This window comes from Panulirus ornatus, chromosome 1, assembly GCF_036320965.1.
Source record: "Panulirus ornatus isolate Po-2019 chromosome 1, ASM3632096v1, whole genome shotgun sequence".
Lineage (NCBI taxonomy): Eukaryota > Metazoa > Arthropoda > Malacostraca > Decapoda > Palinuridae > Panulirus > Panulirus ornatus.
In genome coordinates, this window is record NC_092224.1 from 73,321,797 (window position 1) to 73,349,165 (window position 27,369).

The 27,369-nt window shown below is 39.9% G+C and overlaps 1 protein-coding gene across 1 annotated transcript in view; it reads right to left on the reverse strand.

Annotated features, from left to right (window-relative positions):
- The window catches only part of LOC139749614 (ATP-binding cassette sub-family F member 3), a 97,495-nt gene that overhangs the window by 15,361 nt on the left and 54,765 nt on the right, over positions 1–27,369 (reverse strand). Inside the window, exons 8-13 of the mRNA XM_071663750.1 lie at positions 21,456–21,656; positions 17,293–17,475; positions 12,993–13,166; positions 7,113–7,287; positions 5,430–5,518; positions 406–497 (exon numbers count right to left, since the gene is read on the reverse strand). Of these exons, the coding sequence (XP_071519851.1) occupies positions 406–497; positions 5,430–5,518; positions 7,113–7,287; positions 12,993–13,166; positions 17,293–17,475; positions 21,456–21,656 (914 nt within the window). The remainder of the gene's footprint in view (positions 1–405; positions 498–5,429; positions 5,519–7,112; positions 7,288–12,992; positions 13,167–17,292; positions 17,476–21,455; positions 21,657–27,369) is intronic.

The window sequence follows — 27,369 nt, forward strand, 5'->3', positions numbered from 1 at the left end:
ATTGAATCAAGGCATGTGAAGCGTCTGGGGTAAACCATGGAAAGCTGTGTAGGTATGTATATTTGCGTGTGTGGACGTATGTATATACATGTGTATGGGGGGGGGTTGGGCCATTTCTTTCGTCTGTTTCCTTGCGCTACCTCGCAAACGCGGGAGACAGCGACAAAGTATAATAAAAAAAAAATAAATATATATATATGTAAGTGTGTGTGTGTGTGTGTCTGTGTATGTATATGTGCATGTGTGGCTGTTTATGTATATACATATGTATATGGGTAGGTTGGGTGATACATCGTCTGTGTCCTTGTGCTATCTTGCTGACGCGGGAGACGGTGGTTATGTACAATATATAAAATATATGTATTCTAGTCAAAAAAAGCTAATTCAGAGCATTTATGAACAAACCTGGATATCTGCTTAGCAAGAGTTCTACTGAGCAGACCCTCATGTCTAACTGGTCCACATGATGTTGAGTAAAGTAGCCTATTCTCAGAGACCTAGAAAGAAAGAAATCAAAATGAAAATATTGAGTATACCAAACATAAAATATAAAGTTACTCTTTAACTTGAATAATATACATGAAATAAATGTCAGTCTACTATGGCTGTCTGTGCAAATACATTTTCCTATGATTTTGTTCTAATGTTTGCATCTTCTAAAGAAAGAGGACAAGAAAATGTGTATTAGTAAATGAAAGTTGTTGGGTAAGTTGGTAAAAGCATGTGTAGGGGTATGTGAGATGAATAAAAAGTATTGAGAGAATGTAAAAGAATTAAAGTTATGCAAAAAAGGCATACAAAGAAATGTAAGAGATTATAACAATAAAGAGTACATAGGGGATGGAAAATTTAAAATGAGTATAGGGGAGGAACCTGAGACTCTTCTAACAGGAAAGCACTGTCATTTACTGTTTCATTTAAGATACTACCTCCATTACAAAAAGAACTACAATTCATAACATTTACCTAAACAAAGTCACATCAAGCAAAACCAAAACATAAAGAATGAATTACTCTTAAAATCTAAAGACACAGAGGAAAGTTTGTAATCTATCATTGTTAATGAACTTGAAAAATATAGATACATGACAACAAGGGAATGGGTGCAAGTGAGTGAGACCTTTCTTAATCTGTTGCTGGTGCGATCTTCCTGACACATGAAATAGTGAACAAATATAAAAGACAAAATTAAACAAAATGTTGAGGTACAGTATCTACTTTCCACTATCCAAAATAAAATTTCTGGCTTTCAAAAGCATGATTTTGAGTCAACTATCACCTGGCCTCCTGGCATGCAGTTCTGTAGGAAAAGCCATCTTATTCACTCACCATGGTAGAGGAACCCATGGCAAATAATTCTGCAGTCACATTATACATACAAAAAACAAAGCTTTGTGTAATAAAGAACTGCATGAAAAATTCTACTAAATACGAATTACCATTTATCAAACTTACCAGTACCTTACCACCAATGATGTCATACAGACTTTCCCTTCATTGTGTGGCTGCCTATCAACGTCAGTCTCCAGATTCAATGGCCTTAAGAGGTTACTCATATATATACAGGGGAATGTGGAATGAGTAATGATTTTCTCAATATCAAAGCTGACTTTTTGAAGCAACTTATCACCTACCTGATGTCCAGACATAACATGCAACAATTCTCCTTCCAGACCCCAAGGTTAAAAGGAAGAGTTTTCATAAGAGACCTTATGGAGTTACACTGCCAGAAAACTATGGGGACTACAACTTCTTGAAGCTCCAACCTGGGATGCAGTGGAGAAGCAACTAGTCTCATCAGAAAGAAAGACTGGAGTATATTCCATATAAGGCCAGTCAAACTGATGCAAAACATAAAAATATGAGTTATGGGATGGCATTCCAGTTAGAGGTAACAGGGTCACTATTCATACTTTATTCATGAAAAAGGCTAGACAAGCCTCTAAATGTAAGGCTTCAGTTACATACAACATATTTTTCCAAGAAGGACTCACAGGTTTTCCAGACTGACTGGTATTGTCTCTGGGTGAAAGTTAAGCAATTTTCAAACCTAAGTCAGCAGAAGTATTTGAGAAAAGATCATCCATGTAAATGCCAGAACCCAGGGTCTTTCTTAAAAACATGAATGATTTTGATGAACCTGAGGTAACATGAGTATGGCACTCTGCAGGGATCTCTGGAAACATAGTTGTTTGTCCCACTCTTGGGCTACAAGTGTATATAAACCCTACAATTCAACTAGTTGAGAAGAGCTTCCAGAAGATTTACTGGTGAAAAATCCAACTAGGGTGCCACTCATAATAATAGGAACCAAGTGAAAGCTTCCTTCCCTATGGACATTGTGTCTAATCTTGATAGGGAATCTGTCAAAGACACAGTATATTCCTTGAAGATTAAAGACTTGGAGAGAAAGGCTTTCAAACACAACTAGGGAAACAATCTTTTCCACTAACTCTAAGTTGGCAAAGAATTGGAAGAGCCTTTGTTCAACAGGTAGCAGAGTCACACTGTTGTCCATTAGAAATGAAAAACCATGACATCAACAGCTACTTTTCTTGATACAAAAGGACTCTGTACCTACATCTTAATTTATGCACCTACATAACTCATAATGCACCTACTCCAAAGAATGGAAGCCCTATTCAGTGCATCCATCCAAACCACCATAGAAGTTCCTGAGGATCTTCAAGGTATGGACTATTTTGAGATCCTCTATGTCAGTCCATCAAAGTGATCTATGAAGTTCTTGGGGAAGTGCTCTTGGAATAACTTTGCTTTTAGCAGGAAAGAGCTTGTTTACCCACAAGATATACTTTTTGGCCAGCAGCCAAAAACGATATCTATGCATAGGACTGCCAAGCTAAATTACCCTAGAAATTGCTCTAAGTGACATTCGAGACCTGGGTCTGGGACATCGGGACATCAGGGTATGGGACTATCAGGCAATCGCATCAATTGTGTAGTCTTAAGCTATTTCCTTGAAGAGAGTGTGCTACTCTGAAAGGTGTAATCTAGGGTAAACCATAGGAAGGTCTATGGGGCCTGGATGTGGACAGGGAGCTGTGGTTTCCATGGATTACACATGACAGCTAGAGACTTTGTGTGAATGAATGTGGCCTTTTTTGTCTGGGGGGAGAAGCAATGCTGTTTCCTGTGGGGTGGGGTAAAGCCAGGAATGGATGAAGACAAGCAAGTATGAATATGTACATGTGTATGTATGTATATATGGTTGCGAGGCATGGGCTATAGATAGGGTTGTGTGGAGAAGGGTGGATGTGTTGGAAATAAAATGTCTGGAGACAATATGTGGTGTGAGGTGGTTTGATCGAGTACGTAATGAAAAGGTAAGAGAGATGTGTGGTAGTAAAAAGAGTGTGGTTGAGAGAGAAGAAGAGGGTGTACTGAAATGGTTTGGTCACATGGAGAGAATGAAAGAGGAAAGATTGACAAAGAGGATATATATATCAGAGGTGGAGGGAACGAGAAGTGGGAGACCAAATTGGAGATGGAAGGATGGAGTGAAAAAGATTTTGAGCAATCGGGGCCTGAACATACAGGAGCGTGAAAGGCGTGCAAGGAATAGAGTGAATTGGAACGATGCGGTATACCTGGGTTGATTTGCTGTCAATGGATTGAACCAGGGCATGTGAAGCGTCTGGGGTAAACCATGGAAAGTTTTGTGGGGCCTGGAAGTGGAAAGGGAGCTGTGGTTTCAGTGCATTACACATGACAGCTAGAGACTTCGTGTGACCGAATGTGGCCTTTGTTGTCTTTTCCTAGTGCTACCTCATGCATGCCTGGGGGGGATTTCATGTGTGGCGGGGTGGGAAAGGGAAGGGATGAAGGCAGCAAGTATGAATATGTACATGTGCATATATGTATATGTCTGTGTATGTATATGTATGTATACTTTGAAATGTATAGGTATGTATATGTGCATCTGTGGCCTATCAAGTATATATATGTGTATGCGGGTGGGTTGGGCCATTCTTTCATGCTTCCAAGCACTACCTCACTAATGTGGGAGACAGCGACTAAGAATAATAAATAAAAAAATAAATAGTATATATGTATGTGTCTATTTATGAATATGTATGTATATGTGCGTGTATGGGTGTTTATGTATATGTAAAGTGTTTTAGATATCTGGGAGAGGATCTGGCAGCGGATGGAACCATGGGAGCGGAAGTGGATCATAGGGTGGGGGAGGGGGCGAAAATTCTGGGAGCCTTGAAGAATGTGTGGAAGTCGAGAACATTATCTCGGAAAGCAAAAATGGGTATGTTTGAAGGAATAGTGGTTCCAACAATGTTGTATGGTTGCGAGGCGTGGGCTATGGATAGAGTTGTGCGCAGGAGGATGGATGTGCTGGAAATGAGATGTTTGAGGACAATGTGTGGTGTGAGGTGGTTTGATCGAGTAAGTAACGTAAGGGTAAGAGAGATGTGTGGAAATAAAAAGAGCGTGGTTGAGAGAGCAGAAGAGGGTGTTTTGAAATGGTTTGGTCACATGGAGAGAATGAGTGAGGAAAGATTGACCAAGAGGATATATGTGTGTCGGAGGTGGAGGGAACGAGGAGAAGTGGGAGACCAAATTGGAGGTGGAAAGATGGAGTGAAAAAGATTTTGTGTGATCGGGGCCTGAACATGCAGGAGGGTGAAAGGAGGGCAAGGAATAGAGTGAATTGGATCGATGTGGTATACCGGGGTTGACGTGCTGTCAGTGGATTGAATCAGGGCATGTGAAGCGTCTGGGGTAAACCATGGAAAGCTGTGTAGGTATGTATATTTGCGTGTGTGGACGTGTGTATATACATGTGTATGGGGGTGGGTTGGGCCACTTCTTTCGTCTGTTTCCTTGCGCTACCTCACAAACGCGGGAGACAGCGGCAAAAAAAAAAAAAAAAATTTTTATAGGAGTGGATGGGTGTTTATGTATATGTATGTTTATAGGAATGGGTGGGCATTCTTCATATGTTTCCTGACGCTACGATGCTGATGCAAGAAATGGCAATCAATAGAAAATAAAGTAAATAATAATATATATATATGTGAAAGTAAGAAGGCATGCATGGGAAAGAGGAAACTGGAGTGATTTGGAAGACGGGGATGATGTGCTCTCAATGTACTGAACAAAGGCATATGAAGCAGCCAGTGGAAAGCAAAAAAAAAAAAAAGTGAAGCTAGGGGCTGTGACTTCAGTAAATTACATATGACAGCTAAAGAAAGGATTTGGGCAAATAAACCTTTCTTCATCTGTTCCTCTGCTATCTCACAAACATGGGAAACAATGAACAAATATGAAAACAACATGTATGTATGAGTGTGTGTGTGTGTGTATATATATATAGCAGCTGGCAACTATAGTACATTCTTACAGGAATTTCTGGCCAAAAGTTGGTTCTAATATCCATACTAAAAAGGTCTTACCTATTGGCAACTCTGTGGCCACTAGTGGGTTCTAGTTCTCCAAGTAGAATCTTCAGCAAGGTTGTTTTTCCTGTACCATTTTCCCCAACCTGTGACAGACACATATGAAATCATCAGAGTAAATTTGATAACTTTCTTTTAAAAAAAAATTTTTTTGCTTTCTTCCTTTTTCAATCTGTACACCAATTCAAGATGTTTAAAAAACACTTAAAAGCCTGATGACTGACTAAAAAAAATGCTAGTCTTTGAAAAAGGAATGAAGTTTCAATCTACAAACATTGACAGAATCTGACTTTGACTACAGTCTTTGCTAGCTACAAACAAACCAGGTACTGTCCAGCATTAAAGACAGGAGAATTTCATTCTAAGTGTTTTGGGACCAAGATCTCATCCACAACAGGGAGGCACAAAGTTGGAGGTGCTAGAGTGGGTGTCCAGCAAGGTGTGTGTGTTGGGGTGGTTCTTTATACCATGGAGAGCATGATGGCTCTGGCACCATGAGACAAAATTTGATTCAATTTGATTAATACATTAAGTTTTCCTAAAAAACTGGCAAAGAAAGCCAAGTGTATGTGTGTCCAATCTGAAATCATAAATAAAATCTGTAATGGGAGTATGTGTGATAAGACCAGTGAAGTGTTCATATCACTTTCATGTATCAGTGAGAGAGAAGGGTGGGTGGGCAGTTGTTTCTGAGAAATTTTGTGTTGGATTTTCATGATTTTCCTATTTAGGTATAAGGTTGTTTATGGCTGAATTCTGAGTAGTGGCATCTCTTGTGAATATTTGTATGCTCTTTGGAAAAGGAGATTTCATTGGAATGGTTTAGGGAGTGCTTCATGAGTAGGTGCTAGATTAGAGTGATAAGAATGGATCTTCTTTAAGGTGCTGCCTTGCAACTGCAAAAAATCAACACTTACACAATGAAACAAAGATCCCTCAATAAAATTCCACTTCAACATACTTGGTACTCTTTTCTTTACAAAAGCATAGGACCCTTCACATCCAAACCTCTCTATGACCAATACCAAACCCCATACAGAAACAAAATGCTTACCTCTGCTTACAACTCAGTAATCTATACTCACAGATCCCCAACCCCACACAAACACAAAACTGACAAAGCATATGCACCTCATAATGACCTGACAAGCACTATAGAAACACCCTCCCAACTCAGTCTTAACACCACCCATCAGGCAGACACCCATCTAAATTCATGTATCCTTGAAATGTACAAGCTACACTTTCTCATCTATGCCATGGAATCATCCATCCCAATAACATTACAAACAGTGATTCAACATATCTCAAGACCCTTCATTCCCATGATGCAGCTACAATATAGGAGACACACAACACTTGTTGCTCAACTACCCTACACTCTCCCCATGGACACACACACACACAACATCACTACATTAACAGTGGTCCCACTAGTGGATGTGGCCCACTTCCTGAGCACTGTTGGAGCCCCACAGAAAGCAGAAGGGACTCCTGGGGCAGGAGGGTAAGGTACATAAAAGTAATTTGAATGTCCAGGAGGTGATGGACAACAAGCAACTCACAGAGGGGGTGGGGGTGAGGGGATATGGGCAAAAATTTTTAAGAACACGTATACCAGATACACATTTCTGAGAAATGGTACTAAAAGCAATGAATCATACAAAAATCAATACTTACAATACATATTCTAGAATCCATAGCCGCTGAAAGATTGACTCCAGAGAATACCGTGACACCTTTAGTATACTCAAATTGCACCTCATCAAGTTGTAGGATGGGAGTGTTCAGCTTTTCTACATCAGGAAATTTCAATATTACTCCAGCTTCCTTCTCAACAGGTTTGAGCTCTGGCCTGCAATGGAATTCAAAACATGAAAATCACAATAATATAGCTCTAAATACTATTCTGCAGCTCCACTTGAAATGTGCCAGTCATTGATGTATCATCAAAGTAAATTTGCTAAAAATATTTGAAACCAAAGAGGACTTTTGGGGCATTGCTTGATTGATTTAATTCATACTTAAACTGCAATTAGTTATCAAGCTCCAAACTTAATGCAAGTAAATAAAATTAATCAGCAGAAGAATTTTTCAACTCTGGGCAGAACCTTATAAGCACTGCTCCCTGATGGGTTGACCATTATGCTCCTCCCATCATCATGTGATGATCCACTGGGGAATGTTCAATTTTCCACTTTTGTTTAATTTGTCTATCTATATCTAAATCTCTGATATCCCTTCCCTTTGGAAACTCTCTCAAGGCGGTGGCCACAGCAAAAGAGTCTCCAAAATGGTTGAACTCGTGTTGCTTCTTAACCTTTAATGCCTCACCCTTAACATGCCACTGGCAAAGGGCAACTGTGGTCCAATTTTTCAGAGGCTCCTACCTTATGTTCTTACCAACTACTCCTACCTAATATTCCTGCTTAACATTCCAAAACCTACTATTTCTACCTAATGCTCCTACCAACTACCTTTACCTTATGCTCCTGTCTAATGCTTCTACCTTCTATTTACTGCTCCTACCATTCTGCCAAAAAGCAGGGCTAGTACGCAGCATTCAGTGCATGAAAAACTTGAGTTACAAAGAATGAGTTGTGTGACTTAAGTATTGTAAAGTGCTATACATGACAAGGAGAGATTATATGTTTGTGGACAGAATGCCAGCAGTCCATGAGTGAGTTAGGCAGAAAGAAAAGACATCTACCAGGGTCAAAGGAGTGCAACTTGACAACCACAGTAGTGCTGGCTCACAATGCAGATGTCACTAACTCTCCTAATAATCAGACAAGTCACACCAGTAATAAACCTCCCAGGTCAGTGGCTGCTTACCAACTACTACTCTACCTTTGTTTAAATATCAAGCTAACTTATGGTATCATTAGTAGACTACAGAGGTCTTTTCCGATTCCAGAAAGGTATGGGATAAATTTTCCCTTCCTCAAGACCATATAAACACTCTTATAGATGCGAGGCCATTGACTTATAAGTCATGTATACAAAGGGTCCTAGCAGAAAATTTTAACTTCTGGAAGACCTAAGTGATGGGAAGCAGTTTGTGAAGAAAGTTAAAAAGAATAGCATGAGAAATGTGAAAAATTAAGGTGACTTAGAGAGTGATTACATAAGAAGAAAGTCCAGCATTGCTGGATTATGTGCTAACTGATAGGTATCCAAGAGAGACTCTTTGAAGTAAATGTGCTGACAGGGGCAGCTGGTGAGATGTCTAACCATAACCCAGTGGAGGCAAGTGTGAAGTTTTGTAGTTTTCAGAAAAGAGGAAGTGAACATGGGTGAAAAGAGGTTAGTGAAAGTAGGTGAGCCTGGAAAAGAGACTTATGTGATGAGATAACCAGACAGAGTGAGTGTACAACGGAAAAAGGTGAAAGCAAATGATGCTTAGGGAGAGGGTGAGGAATGGGAAGTGTTCAGGGAAGCAGCGCTGGTAAGTGGAGAAGTGTCTGATAAGCGGAAGGTGGGAAGTGGGCAGAAGAGAAGGGGTTGTAAGTGGTGGGATGACAAAGTTGTGAGTGAAAGAGAAAAGAGAGGCTTATAGGCAGTACTTAAAAGGGAAGTAGTGTGGGAGACTGGGAGATGTACAAGAGAAAGTGGCAGGTCAGGAAGGTGTATCAACTGAAAAAGAGGGCATATGAGAGTTGAGATGAGAAATATCAAAAAATGTCTGGGAGGAAAAGAAAATGTTTTGAAAGGAAGTTGTATGAGGAAAACAAGAAAACAAATGTGAACATCAGTGAAGGAGGAAAAATGGAAAATGGTAACAAGCAGAGATATGATGAAGATGAGATGGGGTGAGTACTCTAAAAGACTGTAGAATGTGTTTGATGATAGGGTTATAGATGTAAGGTGTCTGGATTGGGGAGGTAAGTGAAATGAGTCACAGACAGTGGCATGAAAAGAGAAGAGGTGGTGAAAAACTTCAATAAGATGAAATGTGGCAAGGCAGCTGAAATGGGTGGTATTGCAACTGAATTTATTACTAAAGGTGACTATATTGCTGAATAATTAGTTAGGCTTTTCAGCATGTGTATGAATCATAGTGGGGTGCCTCAGGATTGACTGCATGTGTGCAATGCCACTGTATAAAGGCATGAAGGACAAAGGTGAGCATTTGAGTATCATTTTATATTTTCTGAAAACCTTTACAAATCTTCACTTTTATCACCACCGGTAATAATCGATAGACATTCCACTGGCTGCTGCTCTTAGCACATTCATATCATGAGTCTCAATTTTGCATACCTATCAATCAGTGAGTAGTCCAATCATGGTTGCATATTATATTTCCTACTCACCCAAGTAAACCATATATTCACAATCACCAGCCCTTTTTAAGCAAACAGCTCTACCAGTTGTTAACCATTTTCATTCACTTTACTGAATATCCCACTCCCCTGTAAAACCCTCAACTCCCATATTAGTTGCTGCTACTTTTCAATCACTCATCACTAATTCTTGGTATCTTACAACAAAACTGCTGACACTCTCACTGAGCTGCCTCCAAAACACTTGCTCCTCTTCATCTTTCTTGTCATAGCCAGGTGCATTGGCACTAATAATTTACCCATCTCTAGTAATCCACTTTTATTTTTACCTAAATAAGTCTTGAGCTCACTTTCTTACACTTTCACAAATTCCCATAACTTATGCTTCTGCAGTAGTTTTATCCCTTCCTTGGCTCTTGCCCTCAGACTTACTCCCAACTTTACCTTTAAAACATTCCTAAACTATTCTCCCTCACCCTTGAAGAGAAGGGGAAAGATCATCCTCCTGTATGTTCAAACCCCCAATTGCTCAAAATCTTTTTCACTCCTTCCTTCCACCTCCAATTTGGTCTCCCACTTCTTGTTCCCTTCACCTCTGACACATACATCCTCTGTCAACTTTTCCTCACTCATTCTCTCCTTATGTCCAAACCATTTCAAAACACCCTCTTCTGCTCTCTCAACTACATTCTTTTCATTTCCAAACATCTCTCTTATCCTTTCATTACTTACTCAATTGAACTACCGCACACCACATATTGTCCTCAAACATTTCATTTCCAACACAACCACCCTTCTCCGTACAACCTATCTATAGCCCATGCCTCGCAACCATATAACATCACTGGAACTACTATTCCTTCAACATACCAATTTATGTTCTCCACGATAACATTCTCTCCTTCCACATATTCTTCATCGCTCCCAAAACCTTCGCTTCCTCCCCCACCCTGTGACTCACTTCCGCTTCCATGGATCTATTCACTGCTATGTCCACTCCTAGATATCTAAAACACTCCACTTCCTCCAATTTTTCTCCATTCAAACTTACATCCCAATTAACTTGTCCCTCAACCCTACTGAACCTAATAACCTTGCTTTTATTCACATTTATTCTCAACTTCCTCCTTTCACACACTTTACCAAACTCAGTCATCAACTTCTGCAGTTTCTCACTCAAATCAGCCACCAGTGCTGTATCACTTCCCAAACTCTCTCATCCACAATAGACTGTATACTTGCCCCTCTCTCAAAAATCTTGCATTCATCTCCCTAACCCCATCCATAAACAAATTAAACAACCATGGAGACATCATACACCCCTGCTGCAAACCAACATTCACTGGGAACCAATCACTTTCCTCTCTTCCTACTCGTATACATGCCTTACATGCTCGATAAAAACTTTTCACAACTTCTAGCAACTTGCCTCCCACAACATATACTCTTAATACCTTCCATAGAGCATCTCTATCAACTCTATCATATGCCTTCTCCAGATCCATAAATACTACATACAAATCGATTTGTTTTTCTAAGTATTTCTCACATACATTCTTCAAAGCAACACCTGATCCACACATTCTCTTCCACCTCTGAAACCACACTGCTCTTCCCCAATCTTACTAATATTGGTGCTACCAACTTTTCAGGTAGATCCCTTAGTGTAGAAGTGTCAACCTCTGAGCCTCTAACTTTCCTTATAATCTCTCTTTTAGCTAGCAAGCATTGGTCCTGTATGCTCTGTACTTGTCAATACCTTCCACCAATTAGCCCATACACTTCCTTGATTGCTTCATCTCAATAATGCATATCATTCTTTCAAAACCTTCACTTAATTTCCTGTGTATCTCTGTGTCAATGCAGGTCTACGTTCTGGTCCATCACTCGAAATACTCTGTTGATCTGCTGCCTAAATTGCTCCTCATAAACTTTCCTGTCCTCTACCATGATCAGTATGAGTGTGTGTGTGTTGGTCCTTTTCCTTACCTGGACAGTTGTCGATATTGATTTAATAGATTACGGGTTCTTAATCTTTCCTCTGCTTGAATGGATGCTGGTAATGCTCCTACAGTTTTCTGTCCAATACTATCAATAAATCTTTTATGCACTTAAGTCCTTTCCTCTGACTGCACAGCCACAAGTAAATCCAAAGAAGACACATCAGACTTTGTCTGCTGTATAATTGCTTCACCTTCTTTCCTCTCATTTTAAATCACCTGAATCCCTCCACTAAACTGCATTTCTATTCCTCTCTAGTCTCATCACTTCCTTCAAGATCCTTGAAATGCTTCCTCAGTTTTCTTGACACCAGCTCTAGTAGTGGTACCTTCTGATCTTTCTCCTTAATAAGTTCCCATAACAAGGATTTTCCATAGGTAAATGAAAATGTTATATTAACCTTGTCTGTATGTTTTTCTAAGTCACTACAAAGGACATATCTCAACTTCAGGACTGTTAATCTATAATACCTGATAATGGATCCCTACTTTGTACAATGAAATACACCTTCTATATAACACTAAAATGAAAAGAATCCAGTGAGAAAATGGAACCATGAACACCAGTTTAATAAATTGTGAAAACACAGTATTTAGTTTGTCTGCATCTGGATAAGCTTAAGTATGAAAAGAAAAGTGCTATCTAAATCATATTCTTTTAAAAAACATTGTTTCTGCTAAATTCTTTACTCATTTACATAATCCTTTACTCATCTACATAAAGTACACAGTGAATGATGAAAGCCAATTTTCATATCAATAAATCTACTGTGCATAATGAAAATGTAATCAACTCTCATAATATATCAGTATCCTGGACATGGATTGTTGTATATAACTGATCTGAGAACCTTAATGCACCTGATCCAAACCGAGTAAATGTTGTTATTTGAAACAGAAAGACAGAACAGACAGAATCAATAATATACACATTACTAACTACATTCTTTGAGTAACTAGAAACATATGCAGTCATATCTTTAATTTTACTACATAACTATTTCAATTACAATTGCATTTCCCACAAGTTAACATCAACCAAATTGAACAATTGCCTCATTAGCACTCTTCCACTCTATACTTGTCATGTAAAATAATGTATTTACACCAAAGCCTAGCTAACCCAAAGCACCATGCATCTAAATCATGAAATTGCAGTGATAAACTGTGATTACTAATGACCTATATAAAATTCTACAAGGCATGCAATATGCAGCCAAGAATGGTAAAATTAGCCTTAACAATGAAGAAAAAAAAAATGATACAGTACTTACAGCTTTTCTAGCATCTTAATCTTAGATTGAACTAAAGATGCACGCTTGGCATTATAACGGAACTTGTCTATAAATTCTTGAACGTGGGCTCGGAACTGCATCTGAGCATCATACTCTCTTTGTTGATTCTTCTGCCGTTCATTCTTAGTTTGGATGAAACTTTCATAGTTACCACTGAAAAAAAGCATATCAATATCAATAAACAAATAATACATAAATACATGAATACATATTTTTTCATACATGTCTGCCATTTTCCATGTTGGTGAGGTAATGCCAGAAAAAAGAAAAAAAAGGCACATCCACTCACATACACATATATATACATATAAGCAAACATGCACATATACATACACATATGTATCACGTACATAGGTTTTTTTTTTTTTTTTTTTTTTTTTTATACTTTGTCGCTGTCTCCCGCGTTTGCGAGGTAGCGCAAGGAAACAGACGAAAGAAATGGCCCAACCCCCCCCATACACATGTATATACATACGTCCACACACGCAAATATACATACCTACACAGCTTTCCATGGTTTTCCCCAGACACTTCACATGCCTTGATTCAATCCACTGACAGCACGTCAACCCCGGTATACCACATCGCTCCAATTCACTCTATTCCTTGCCCTCCTTTCACCCTCCTGCATGTTCAGGCCCCGATCACACAAAATCTTTTTCACTCCATCTTTCCATCTCCAATTTGGTCTCCCTCTTCTCCTTGTTCCCTCCACCTCCGACACATATATCCTCTTGGTCAATCTTTCCTCACTCATTCTCTCCATGTGCCCAAACCACTTCAAAACACCCTCTTCTGCTCTCTCAACCACGCTCTTTTTATTTCCACACATCTCTCTTACCCTTACGTTACTCACTCGATCAAACCACCTCACACCACACATTGTCCTCAAACATCTCATTTCCAGCACATCCATCCTCCTGCGCACAACTCTATCCATAGCCCACGCCTCGCAACCATACAACATTGTTGGAACCACTATTCCTTCAAACATACCCATTTTTGCTTTCCGAGATAATGTTCTCGACTTCCACACATTCTTCAAGGCCCCCAGAATTTTCGCCCCCTCCCCCACCCTATGATCCACTTCCGCTTCCATGGTTCCATCCGCTGCCAGATCCACTCCCAGATATCTAAAACACTTCACTTCCTCCAGTTTTTCTCCATTCAAACTCACCTCCCAATTGACTTGACCCTCAACCCTACTGTACCTAATAACCTTGCTCTTATTCACATTTACTCTTAACTTTCTTCTTCCACACACTTTACCAAACTCAGTCACCAGCTTCTGCAGTTTCTCACATGAATCAGCCACCAGCGCTGTATCATCAACGAACAACAACTGACTCACTTCCCAAGCTCTCTCATCCCCAACAGACTTCATACTTGCCCCTCTTTCCAAAACTCTTGCATTTACCTCCCTAACAACCCCATCCATAAACAAATTAAACAACCATGGAGACATCACACACCCCTGCCGCAAACCTACATTCACTGAGAACCAATCACTTTCCTCTCTTCCTACACGTACACATGCCTTACATCCTCGATAAAAACTTTTCACTGCTTCTAACAACTTGCCTCCCACACCATATATTCTTAATACCTTCCACAGAGCATCTCTATCAACTCTATCATATGCCTTCTCCAGATCCATAAATGCTACATACAAATCTATTTGCTTTTCTAAGTATTTCTCACATACATTCTTCAAAGCAAACACCTGATCCACACATCCTCTACCACTTCTGAAACCACACTGCTCTTCCCCAATCTGATGCTCTGTACATGCCTTCACCCTCTCAATCAATACCCTCCCATATAATTTACCAGGAATACTCAACAAACTTATACCTCTGTAATTTGAGCACTCACTCTTATCCCCTTTGCCTTTGTACAATGGCACTATGCACGCATTCCGCCAATCCTCAGGCACCTCACCATGAGTCATACATACATTAAATAACCTTACCAACCAGTCAACAATACAGTCACCCCCTTTTTTAATAAATTCCACTGCAATACCATCCAAACCTGCTGCCTTGCCGGCTTTCATCTTCCGCAAAGCTTTCACTACCTCTTCTCTGTTTACCAAATCATTTTCCCTAACCCTCTCACTTTGCACACCACCTCGACCAAAACACCCTATATCTGCCACTCTATCATCAAACACATTCAACAAACCTTCAAAATACTCACTCCATCTCCTTCTCACATCACCACTACTTGTTATCACCTCCCCATTTGCGCCCTTCACTGAAGTTCCCATTTGCTCCCTTGTCTTACGCACTTTATTTACCTCCTTCCAGAACATCTTTTTATTCTCCCTAAAATTTAATGATACTCTCTCACCCCAACTCTCATTTGCCCTTTTTTTCACCTCTTGCACCTTTCTCTTGACCTCCTGTCTCTTTCTTTTATACATCTCCCACTCAATTGCATTTTTTCCCTGCAAAAATCGTCCAAATGCCTCTCTCTTCTCTTTCACTAATACTCTTACTTTTTCATCCCACCACTCACTACCCTTTCTAATCAACCCACCTCCCACTCTTCTCATGCCACAAGCATCTTTTGCGCAATCCATCACTGATTCCCTAAATACATCCCATTCCTCCCCCACTCCCCTTGCTTCCATTGTTCTCACCTTTTTCCATTCTGTACTCAGTCTCTCCTGGTACTTCCTCACACAGGTCTCCTTCTCAAGCTCACTTACTCTCACCACCCTCTTCACCCCAACATTCACTCTTCTTTTCTGAAAACCCATACAGATCTTCACCTTAGCCTCCACAAGATAATGATCAGACATCCTTCCAGTTGCACCTCTCAGCACATTAACATCCAAAAGTCTCTCTTTCGCACGCCTGTCAATTAACACGTAATCCAATAACGCTCTCTGGCCATCTCTCCTACTTACATAAGTATACTTATGTATATCTCGCTTTTTAAACCAGGTATTCCCAATCATCAGTCCTTTTTCAGCACATAAATCTACAAGCTCTTCACCATTTCCATTTACAACACTGAACACCCCATGTATACCAATTATTCCCTCAACTCCCACATTACTCACCTTTGCATTCAAATCACCCATCACTATAACCCGGTCTCGTGCATCAAAACCACTAACACACTCATTCAGCTGCTCCCAAAACACTTGCCTCTCTTGATCTTTCTTCTCATGCCCAGGTGCATATGCACCAATAATCACCCACCTCTCTCCATCAACTTTCAGTTTTACCCATATTAATCGAGAATTTACTTTCTTACACTCTATCACATACTCCCACAACTCCTGTTTCAGGAGTATTGCTACTCCTTCCCTTGCTCTTGTCCTCTCACTAACCCCTGACTTTACTCCCCAGACATTCCCAAACCACTCTTCCCCTTTACCCTTGAGCTTCGTTTCACTCAGAGCCAAAACATCCAGGTTCCTTTCCTCAAACATACTACCTATCTCTCCTTTTTTCACATCTTTCACATAGGTTTACTTTATATTATTTTATTCTATTATGCTTAATCGCCGTCTCCCATGTTAGTGAGGTAGCGCAAGGAAACAGATGAAAGAGTGGCCCAACTCCCATACATACACATGTATGGAAAGGATCACAATTTTGCGCGTGATCAAGTATATTCCTATGAGTCCATGGGGAAAATGAAACACAATAAGTTTCAAAGTGCACTTTCGTGTAATACTCACATCATCAGGGGAGATACAAGGAAGGAATAAAAAAAATATAACAGTCAGTTGATATATAACGAAGAGACGTAGCTAGGACGCCATTTGGTAAACAATCACTTGTTTACCAAATGGCGTCCTAGCTATGTCTCTTCGTTGTATATCAAATGACTGTTATATTTCTTTCTTGTATCTCACCTGCTGATAAGATTTTTACACGAAAGTGCACTTGGGAACTTATCGTGTTTCATTTTCCCCGTGGACTCATAGGAATGCACATGTATATACATAAATGCCTACACGCACATATATATAACTATACATTTCAACATATACATATACATATATACACTTTTTTCTTTCAAACTATTCGCCATTTCCCGCGTTAGCGAGGTAGCGTTAAGAACAGAGGACTGGGCCTTTTTTGGAATATCCTCACCTGGCCCCCTCTGTTCCTTCTTGTGGAAAAAAAAAAAAAAATGAAATACTGATCCAATCCAGATTCCTCACTTCTCTGGACCACCCACAGGATGAACTAGATTTGATTTGAGCAATTTAAGTGTACTTATTATGATTGTTACAAGAAATTCACAGTCAACTCACCGATATGTATCTATGTTCTGGGAGTGTAAATGTAACACATCTGTGGGAACAATGTCAAGAAAGTGTCGGTCATGAGACACCACTAGTAATGTCGTAGGCCAACCCAGGAGGTAATTTTCAAGCCAAATGATGGCCTTCATATCCAACATGTTCGTTGGCTCATCAAGCAATAGTAGGTCTGGTCTGAAAAATCAAAAGATTTTTGTTTTTCAAATGTTTAAAGGAAGTTTCCAAGATACACAAATCATCTAATTAAATTAAATCACACATATATCTACAAGTATACTTCATCAATAACACAAATGTTACAAATACTAATACAAACTACTAGAACTTCTCATTAGTTTATCATCTACATCTCTACTTCCATTTTATAGGGTGAATCAAATGGATACACTCTAATGTCTCAGTCACTAAAACGCATCAACTCTCTAATGTCTCAGTCACTAAAACACATCAACTGAAGTGCACAAAAAAAAAGGGGGCTTCTTCACTAATATTAGCACTTCTTAACTTTACTCAGCAAACTATGTAAATCTACATATCATGAATAACTGAGGAAATAATTATATTAAATCTCCATGAATCTCTTCATGATCTTAACTCCCATTCCCATTTAAACAGGGTGGATCAAATGCCCACAATCTTGTGTCACTACCACACATCCTCAACTTACTGCATGAAAGCCAAAGTGATCAGAGGTACTTTCTCTATCATAAGCAATTTCTTAATTACACAGCAAGAATAATTTCTCCCTTCACAAATATCTCTCCAACGCACACTATTGAAAACTATTTCCTTGATATCCTGGAGTGGTCTGTTATGAAGTAGCAACACTTTGTTAGTCTTCTCAATTAACTTTTAGGTGGATTTTAAGCACTCTGAAATAGCTTACATTTTTAAATGAAAATTGCACCATCACTTTTCTAAGTTTTTATGAGGTGCCTTACTACTTTCTGTTTGAGTGCCTTTCTGAATAAGCTTCCACCTTCAAAATCTAAAGTTCTCCTGGACTGATTAATCTGCATTAAGCATAAGACACATGATCTCCTGACCTATTGTAATAAAGCTGCATTTTCTACCACTTCACAGAATGTGCATCAAACTCTCTCATTCGTTTTAGTACAGATAGTACCTCTTTAATCCAGCAAACCTTGGGACCTGGCCATTGCCAGACCACAAGAAATGCAGGAAAACAGAAATTGACCCCTATGGGAACCCCCAATATAAAAATATGCCCAACCCCTAGTCTTGGAAGCTCATTCCACATATATATTGCTGTGTTATCAAAGGTATAACAAAGCATAAAACAGGAAATAATACCATCATTAATGCTTCTAAACAAGGTTTTTACTGTTACATCAGATGGAGACTCCTCAATATCTTGGGAAAGGGTTTTTATGGCATATGATGCATATACGGGGCAGATTTGTCAGCATTATGCACTTGTCCTGGGGCTAATTTTTCCATTGCCACTTAATGTGCAAATTCATCCACAAACTCTGTCGCAGCTTCTGTGTCAGCACTGCACTTTTCATCGCACACTGTACATACTGAAATTCCATGTCTCCACTTAAACTTGTGTAACCATCCTTGCGAACATTCAGTCATAGTCTAGCTTTAGTTCTCTATGAAAAACTTTGGCCTGCTTGATGCCTTTCCTTAAATAGTTTTTTAAAGTAAAAATGAAAGAATGAAATTCAGTGAAGTTCCAGTGTTTGATGTGTCTTTTGAAGAATGTTTAAAGTTTCAGCAAATTTGAACTCTCCATCAAACATTTGGAAACATGTGGAATAGTACTGCCACATTTTGTTTCATCTATATGGATGTGATTAAGTGCTGTTTTGCTACAGCTGAATTAGGTACAAACCTATTATTTCTGGAAAGTATCAATAATTACTGATAGAGTATTATTGAAATCATATGGTTCTCTTTACTTATAAAATAATTTTTCACCATCTGAAGTAACACCATATTAGGGCTCTTTGTTCTGGAGAGATGGGGAAATAAAAAAGGGGAAAAAAAATGACAACCCAAAAATCATAAAAGCAATCATGAGGGAAAACATAGTGACAGCCAATGAAATGCACCTGCCATTATCTCCGTTTATAATTATCCAACAAATGATAATCATTAATTTGTCAACATATGATTCAATGGGTGTTTTAAAAGTTATAGTAGTCCCAACAATGATGCATGGATGCGAAGCATGGGCTACAAATGAGGCATGTGGAGGAGGGTGGATGTGTTGGAAATGAAATGTTTGCAGAAAAAGTTTGAGGACAACATACAGTGTGAGGTGGTTTGATTGAGTAAGTAATAAAAGGGTAGGAGAGAGATGTCATGGTAAGAAGCAAGTTGTTAAAAGAGCAAAAGAGGGTGTGCTGAAATACTTTTGACAAACAGAGAAAATGAATGAGGAGAGGCTGAAAAAGAGGATGTGTGTGTCAGAAGAGGAGGGAGCATTGAGAAGGGGTAGAGCAAATTGGAAAAGGAAGGAGTGAAAAATATTTTGAGTGATCAAAAGCTGAATGCTCATGAGGGTGAAAGGCATGCAAGGGATAGAGAGAAATGGAAAGATGTGGGACACAGGGGTTAATGTGCTGTTAATGGACTGCATCAGGGAATGTGAAGCACCTGGTGTAAATCAGGGAGAGGTCTGCGAGGCCTGGTTGTGGATAGGGGGCTGCACAAGACAGATAAAGAATCAATGTCAGCAAATACAGCCTTTCTCCATCTGTTCTAGGTGCTACTTTGCTAGCATGGGAAACAGCAAACAAGTATGGGATAAAAAAACTTTGTAATTATCCCAGGAGCCTTTTTCAAGAAAAGGCCCTCTTTTTATCCACAACCTCCTTTCAGGAGCTCCCACAGCTCCAAGGCTCTGCTACTTCCTTTAGCAAGAAAATGATGGACTCCTCTGGAGAGTTTTTTGATAAGATCTTAATCTTCATCCATAAGATGTTCCTAATATGCTTCAGCCTGTAAGGAAAAAGAAATAATTGGAAAAAAAAATTTCTTAACCTTAAAGACCTTGCTAAGGCAGTCTATTGTCCACCAAAATGCCAGTCCTGGTTAATGGGACAGAACTTCACTCTAATAGTGGAGGCCTGACTGAGTGATACCTGACCAAGTTCAACCCAGGGGTTTGTATCTGTGCCCTTACTTTAAGATGATACTGTTCTTGTCCATACTCATGTGAAGACCCATTGTAAGGCCCTACAATGAATGTCTCCAAAGGAATAAAAAAACATTCAAAAATCAAACAAAATACAGACAAGCCTTTGCATAAACTGGACAGATAGAGTACTGTTCATAGGTGATGCTTACAAAGCACACAGTACACTGAGTGCATAGCCCATGTATGTAACAATTTGCCAGACAGAAAACCATGTATATGGTTATGTATGCATACAACGTAAGCATATATGGTTCAGAAGTGTTTATGAATACCATACAGCCATAGAAATAAAATAAAGTCAATTACATACCAAACACATCTTAGCTGAAACTTAAGGACACTCATCAAAAGTAAGGTAGATGAACCCACTAAATATGAGCCCAACTGGATATGAACAATTCAATCTGTGATCTGACACATTACAAGGCAGGTTGGTACTGACAGCCAGGGTATGCCTTCATAACATACTGGCCATTGTTGATTGGTTAGACAACTAACCTAGACTGAGTCAAGGCCATTAATGCTGAACAAGTGGATGGCAAAGAGTGAGAAGCATTCACTTCACTATAAAAGTATGAGATTAACGTTTCAATCCCACCATGATCCGAGATATTTTCTTAAGTCTTACAAAATGAACTGGCTCTGGGAGGTAAGAAAAGCAGAACTACTATATGAATCAAAACACAAGGTGATGAACTGAAGGCAGTAACACACTAAAGATGAAGTGGGAGACAATCAAGTTATAAATATGTGAGCAAAGCAGGCAGTAATGTGGAAGCATGAAAAATGTACATAAACTGTATAACCTGAACAGACATCTCTTAAAGCTGCGGTCATTCACAAAAAAATAATTCATTAAATCAAAAAACAAAATATACTGAAACTCCTTTGAAAAAAAAAATAACTTATAAACAGAACCAAACAAACAAAAGCATACCACTTTATATCACGATATGATGGATAATAAAAATGTAATACTTACTGAGAGAATAATGCTCTGGCTAATGCTATTCTCATTCTCCATCCTCCAGAAAACTCCCTTGTTTTCCTCATCTGCATCTCAGAATTAAAGCCCAAGCCATTCAGGATAACACTAGCCTTGGCAGGGGCCTTGTCAGCTTCAATGGCTTGCAATTCTGCATAAACCTCAGACAGCTGACTTGCGAGGTTGTCATCCGATTCACTGTTAAAAAAGGGTAGTGAGTGATGGGATGAAGAAGTAAGGTTGTTAGTGAAGGAGAAGAGAGAGGATTTTGGATGTTACTAGCAGGGAAGTAGTGCAAATGACTGGGAGATGTATATAAGAAAGCAGCAGGAGGTCAAGAGAAAGGTGCAAGAGAGGAATAAGAGGGCAAATGAGAGTTGGGGTGAGAGACTATCATCAAATTTTAGGGAGAAAAAAAAAAATGTTTTGGAAAGAGGTAAATAACGTGCGTAAGACAAGAGAACAAATGAGAGCACCAGTGAAGGGGGCAAGCGGGAAGATAATAACAAGAAGTGATGAAGTGAAAAGGAGACGGAATGAGTATTTTGGGGTTTGTTGAATGTGTTTGGTAAAGTGAGGTATTAGTGAAAGCTTTGAGGAAGATGAAAGCTGGCAAGGCAGCAAGTTTGGATGGTATTGCAGTGGAATCTATTAAAAAAGGGGATGACTGTTGTCGATTAGTTGGTAAGAATATTCAACGTAGGTATGGATCATGATGAAGTGCCTAAGGATTGGTGGAATGCACGCATAGTGCTATTGTACAAGGACAAATGGGATAAAGGTGAGTGTTCAAATTACAGAGGCATATGTTTTTTAAGAATTCCTGGGAAATTATATGGGACAGTATTGATTAAGAAGGTCAAAGCACGTACAGAGCATCAGATTGGGGAAAAGCAGTGAGGTTTCAGAAGTGGTAGAGGATGTGTGGATCAGGTGTTTGCTTTGAAGTGTATGTGAGAAATACACGGAAAAACAAATGGATTTGTAGGTAGCATTTATGGATCTGGAGAAGGAATATGATAGGGTTAATAGAGATGCTTTGCGGAAGGTTTTAAGACTATATGGTGTGGGAGGTAAGTTGCTAGAAGCAGTGGAAAGTACATACCAAGGATGTAAGGCATATGTATGAGTAGGAAGAGAGGAGGGTGACAAGTTCCCAGTGAATGTCGGTTTGTGGCAGGGGTGTGTGATGTCCCCATGGTTGTTTAATTTGTTTATGGATGGGGTGGTTAAGGAGGTAAATGCAAGAGTTTTGTAGAGAGGAGCAAGTATGCAATCTGTTGGGGATGAGGAGGCCTGGAAAGTGAGTCAGTTGTTGTTCATTGATGATACAGCTCTGGTGGCTAATTCAGTGAGAAACTGCAGAAGTTGGTGACTAAGTTTGGAAAAGTGTGTGAAAGGAGAAAGTTGAGAGTAAATGTGAATAAGAGCAAGGCTATTAGTTTTCAGTAGGGTTGAGGGACAAGTTAATTAGGATGTAAGTTTGAATGAGGAAAAATTGGAGGAAGTGAAGTGTTTTAGATATCTGGGAGTGGACTTAGCAGCAAATGAAACCATGGAAGTGGAAGCAATTCACAGGGTGGGGGAGGGGGGGGCATATGTTCTGGGAGCAATGAAGAAAGTGTGGAAGGAGAGAATATTATCTCAGAGCAAAAAATGGGTGTGTTTGAAAGAATAATAGTTCCAGCAATGTTATATGGTTGCGAGGCATGGGCTATAGATAGGGTTGTATGGAAGAGGGTGGATGTGATGGAAATGAAATGTTCGAGGACAATATGTGGTGTGAGGTGGTTCAATCGAGTAAGTAATGAAAGGGTAAGAGAGATGTGTGGTGATAAAAAGAGTGTGGTTGAAAGAGCAGAAGAGGGTATGTTGAAATGGCTTGGACATATGGACAGAATGAGTGAGGAAAGATTGACAAAGAGGATACATGTGTGAGAGGAGGAGGGAAAGAGGAGAAGTGGGAGACCAAATTGTAAGTGGAAGGATGGAATGAAAAAGATTTTGAGATTAGGGACTGAACATACAGGTGGGTGAAAGGCGTGCAAGGAATAGTGAACTGGAATGATGTGGTATACACCACACAGCTTATGCACCAAAACACCACGGTCCATTTTTTTCAACATTTCTGCTTTATCTTGGATCGACATGAACTGGTGTTTACATTTGACACCATGACTGACATTCTCATATGTCTTAAAAGCCATAGCTAGGGTTAAATTTAAGCAGGATAAGCTAAAAATCTCAGAATTGCAGTATCACCACCAACAAGTGCAGTGTAAAGAATGTAAATAAGCACACCCTACATACAACGCCATCTGTGGCCACCCAGTAAACTAGTCTTGTGGCCGCAGAGATTTCAAGTTCCCTTGTGTAATTCTGTCTGGACTAAAGGAGGTGCCGAACCATCGGATGCCGGAAATTTGGTGGTGTACCTGTACTGGGGTCGACGTGGTGTCAATGGATTGAACCTGGGGATGTGAAGCGTCTGGGGTAGACCATGAAAAGGCCTGTGGGGCCTGGATGTGGAAAGGGAACTGTGGTTTCAGTGCATTACATATGACAGCGAGAGACTGAGTGGGGACGGATGTGGCCTCTTTGTTACTGGCTCTGCCTCGCTGGAGGGGGAATGCTATTTTTGCATGTGATGGATGGCGATGGAAATAGGTGAAGGCAGCAAGTATGGATATGTACATGTGTATATATATGTGTATGTCTGTGTATGTATATGTATATATTGAAATGTATACATATCTTTTTTATTATACTTAGTCGCTGGCTCCTGCGTTAGCAAGGTAGCGCAAGGAAACAGACGAAAGAATGGCCCAACCCACCCACATACACATGTACATACATACACGTCCACCCACGCACATATACATACCAATACATCTCAACGTATACATATATATATACACACACAGACATATACATATATACACATGTACATAATCACAGTATGCCCTTATTCATTCCCATCGCCACACACGAGATGAAAACCTCCTCCCCCCGCATGTGCATGAGGTAGCGCTAGGAAAAGACAACAAAGGCCACATTCATTCACACTCAGTCTCTAGCTGTCATGTATAATGCACCGAAACCACAGCTCCCTTTTCACATCCAGGCCCCACAAGACTTTCCATGGTTTACCCCAGACGCTTCACATGCCCTGGTTCAATCCATTGACAGCACATCGAGCCCAGTATACCACATCGTTCCAATTCACTCTATTCCTTGCACGCCTCTCACCCTCCTGCATGTTCAGGCCCCAATCACTCAAAATCTTTTTCACTCCATCTTTCCACCTCCAATTTGGTCTCCCACTTCTCCTCGTTCCCTCCACCTCTGACACATATGTCCTCTTGGTCAATCTTTCCTCACTCATTCTCTACATGTGACCAAACTATTTCAAAACACCCTCTTCTGCTCTCTCAACCACACTCTTTTTATGACAAAACCTCTCTCTTACCCTTTCATTACTTACTCGATCAAACCACCTCACACCACATATTGTCCTCAAACATCTCATTTCCAGCACATCCAACTTCCTCCACACAACTCTATCTATAGCCCATGCCTCACAACCATATAACATTGTTGGAACCACTATTCCTTCAAACATACCCATTTTTGCTTTCCAAGACAACATTCTCATTTTCTATACATTTTTTCAACGTTCCCAGAACTATCGCCCCCTTCCCCACCCTATGATTCACTTCCGCTTCCATGGTTCCATCCACTGCCAAATCCACTCCCACATATCTGAAACACTTCACTTCCTCCAGTTTTTCTCCATTCAAACTTACCTCCCAGTTGACTTGTCCCTCAACCCTACTGTACCTAATAACCTTGCTCTTATTCACATTTACTCTCAGCTTTCTTCTTTCACACACTTTACCAAACTTAGTCACCAGCTTCTGCAGTTTCTCACCTGAATCAGCCACCAGTGCTGTCTCATCAGCGAACAACAACTGACTCACTTCCCAAGCTCTCTCATCCACAACAGACTGCATACTTGCCCCTCTTTCCAAAACTCTTGCATTCACCTCCCTAACAACCCCATCCATAAACAAATAAAACTACCATGGAGACATCATGCAACCCTCCCACAAACCAAAATTCACTGAGAACCAATCACTTTCCTCTCTTCCTACTCGTACACATGCTTTACACTCTCGATAAAAACTTTTCACTGCATCTAACAACTTGCCTCCCACACCATATGTTTTTAATACCTTCCACAAAGCATCTCTATTAACTCTATCATATGTGTTCTCCAGATCCAAAAATGCTACATACATATCCATTTGCTTTTCTAAGTATTTCTCACATACATTCTTCAAAGCAATCACCTGATCCACACATCCTCTACCACTTCTGAAACCACACTGCTCTTCCCCAATCTGATGTTCTGTACATGCCTTCACCCTCTCAATCAATACCCTCCCATACAGTTTCCCAGGAATACTCAACAAACTAATACCTCTGTAATTTGAGCACTCACTCTTATCCCCTTTGCCTTTGTACAATGGCACTATGCAAGCATTCCGCCCATCCTCAGGCACCTCACCATGAGTCATGCATACATTAAATAACCTTACCAACCAGTCAACATTACCATCACCCCTTTTTTTAAATAAATTCCACTGCAATACAATTTAAACCCACTGCCTTGCCGGCTTTCATCTTCTGCAAAGCTTTTACTACCTCTTCTCTGTTTACCAAATCATTCTCCCTAACCCTCTCACTTTACACAACACCTTGACCAAAACACCCTATATCTGCCACTCTATCATGAAACACATTCAAAAAACCTTCAAAATACTCACTCCATCTCCTTCTCACATCACCACTACTTGTTATCACCTCCCCATTAGCCCCCTTCACTGATGTTCCCATTTGTTCCCTCGTCTTACATACTTTATTTACCTCTTTCCAAAACATCTTTTTATTCTCCCTAAAATTCAATGATACTCTCTCACCCCAACTCTCATTTGCCCTCTTTTTCACCTCTTGCACCTTTCTCTTGACCTCCTGCCTCTTTCTTTTATACATCTCCCAGTCATCAGCATTATTTCCTTGCAAAAATCATCCAAATGCCTCTCTCTTCTCTTTCACTCATAATCTTACTTCTTCATCCCACCACTCACTACCCTTTCTAATCTGCCCACCTCCCATGCTTCTCATGCCACAAGCATCTTTTGCGCAAGCCATCACTGATTCCCTAAATACATCCCATTCTTCCCCCACTCCCCTTACATCCTTTGTTCTCACCCTTTTCCATTCTGTACTCAGTCTCTCCTGGTACTTGCTCACACAAGTCTCCTTACCAAGCTCACTTACTCTCACCACTCTCTTCACTCCAACATTCTCTCTTCTTTTCTGAAAACCTCTACATATCTTCACCTTTGCCTCCACAAGATAATGGTCAGACATCCCTCCAGTTGCACCTCTCAGCACATTAACATCCAAAAGTCTCTCTTTCACCCGCCTATCAATCAACACGTAATCCAATAACGCTCTCTGGCCATCTCTCCTACTTACATACGTATACTTATGTATATCTCTCTTTTCAAACCAGGTATTCCCAATCACCAGTCCTTTTTCAGCACATACATCTACAAGCTCTTCAACATTTCCATTTACAACACTGAACACCCCATGTACACCAATTATTCCCTCACCTGCCACATTACTCACCTTTGCATTCAAATCACCCATCACTATAACCCATTCTCATGCATCAAAACTACTAACACACTCACTTAGCTGCTCCTAAAACACTTGCCTCTCATGATCATTCTTCTCATGCCCAGGTGCATATGCACCAATAATCACCCATCTCTCTCCAGCCACTTTCAGTTTTACCCATATCAATCTAGAGTTTAGTTTCTTACACTCTATCACACAC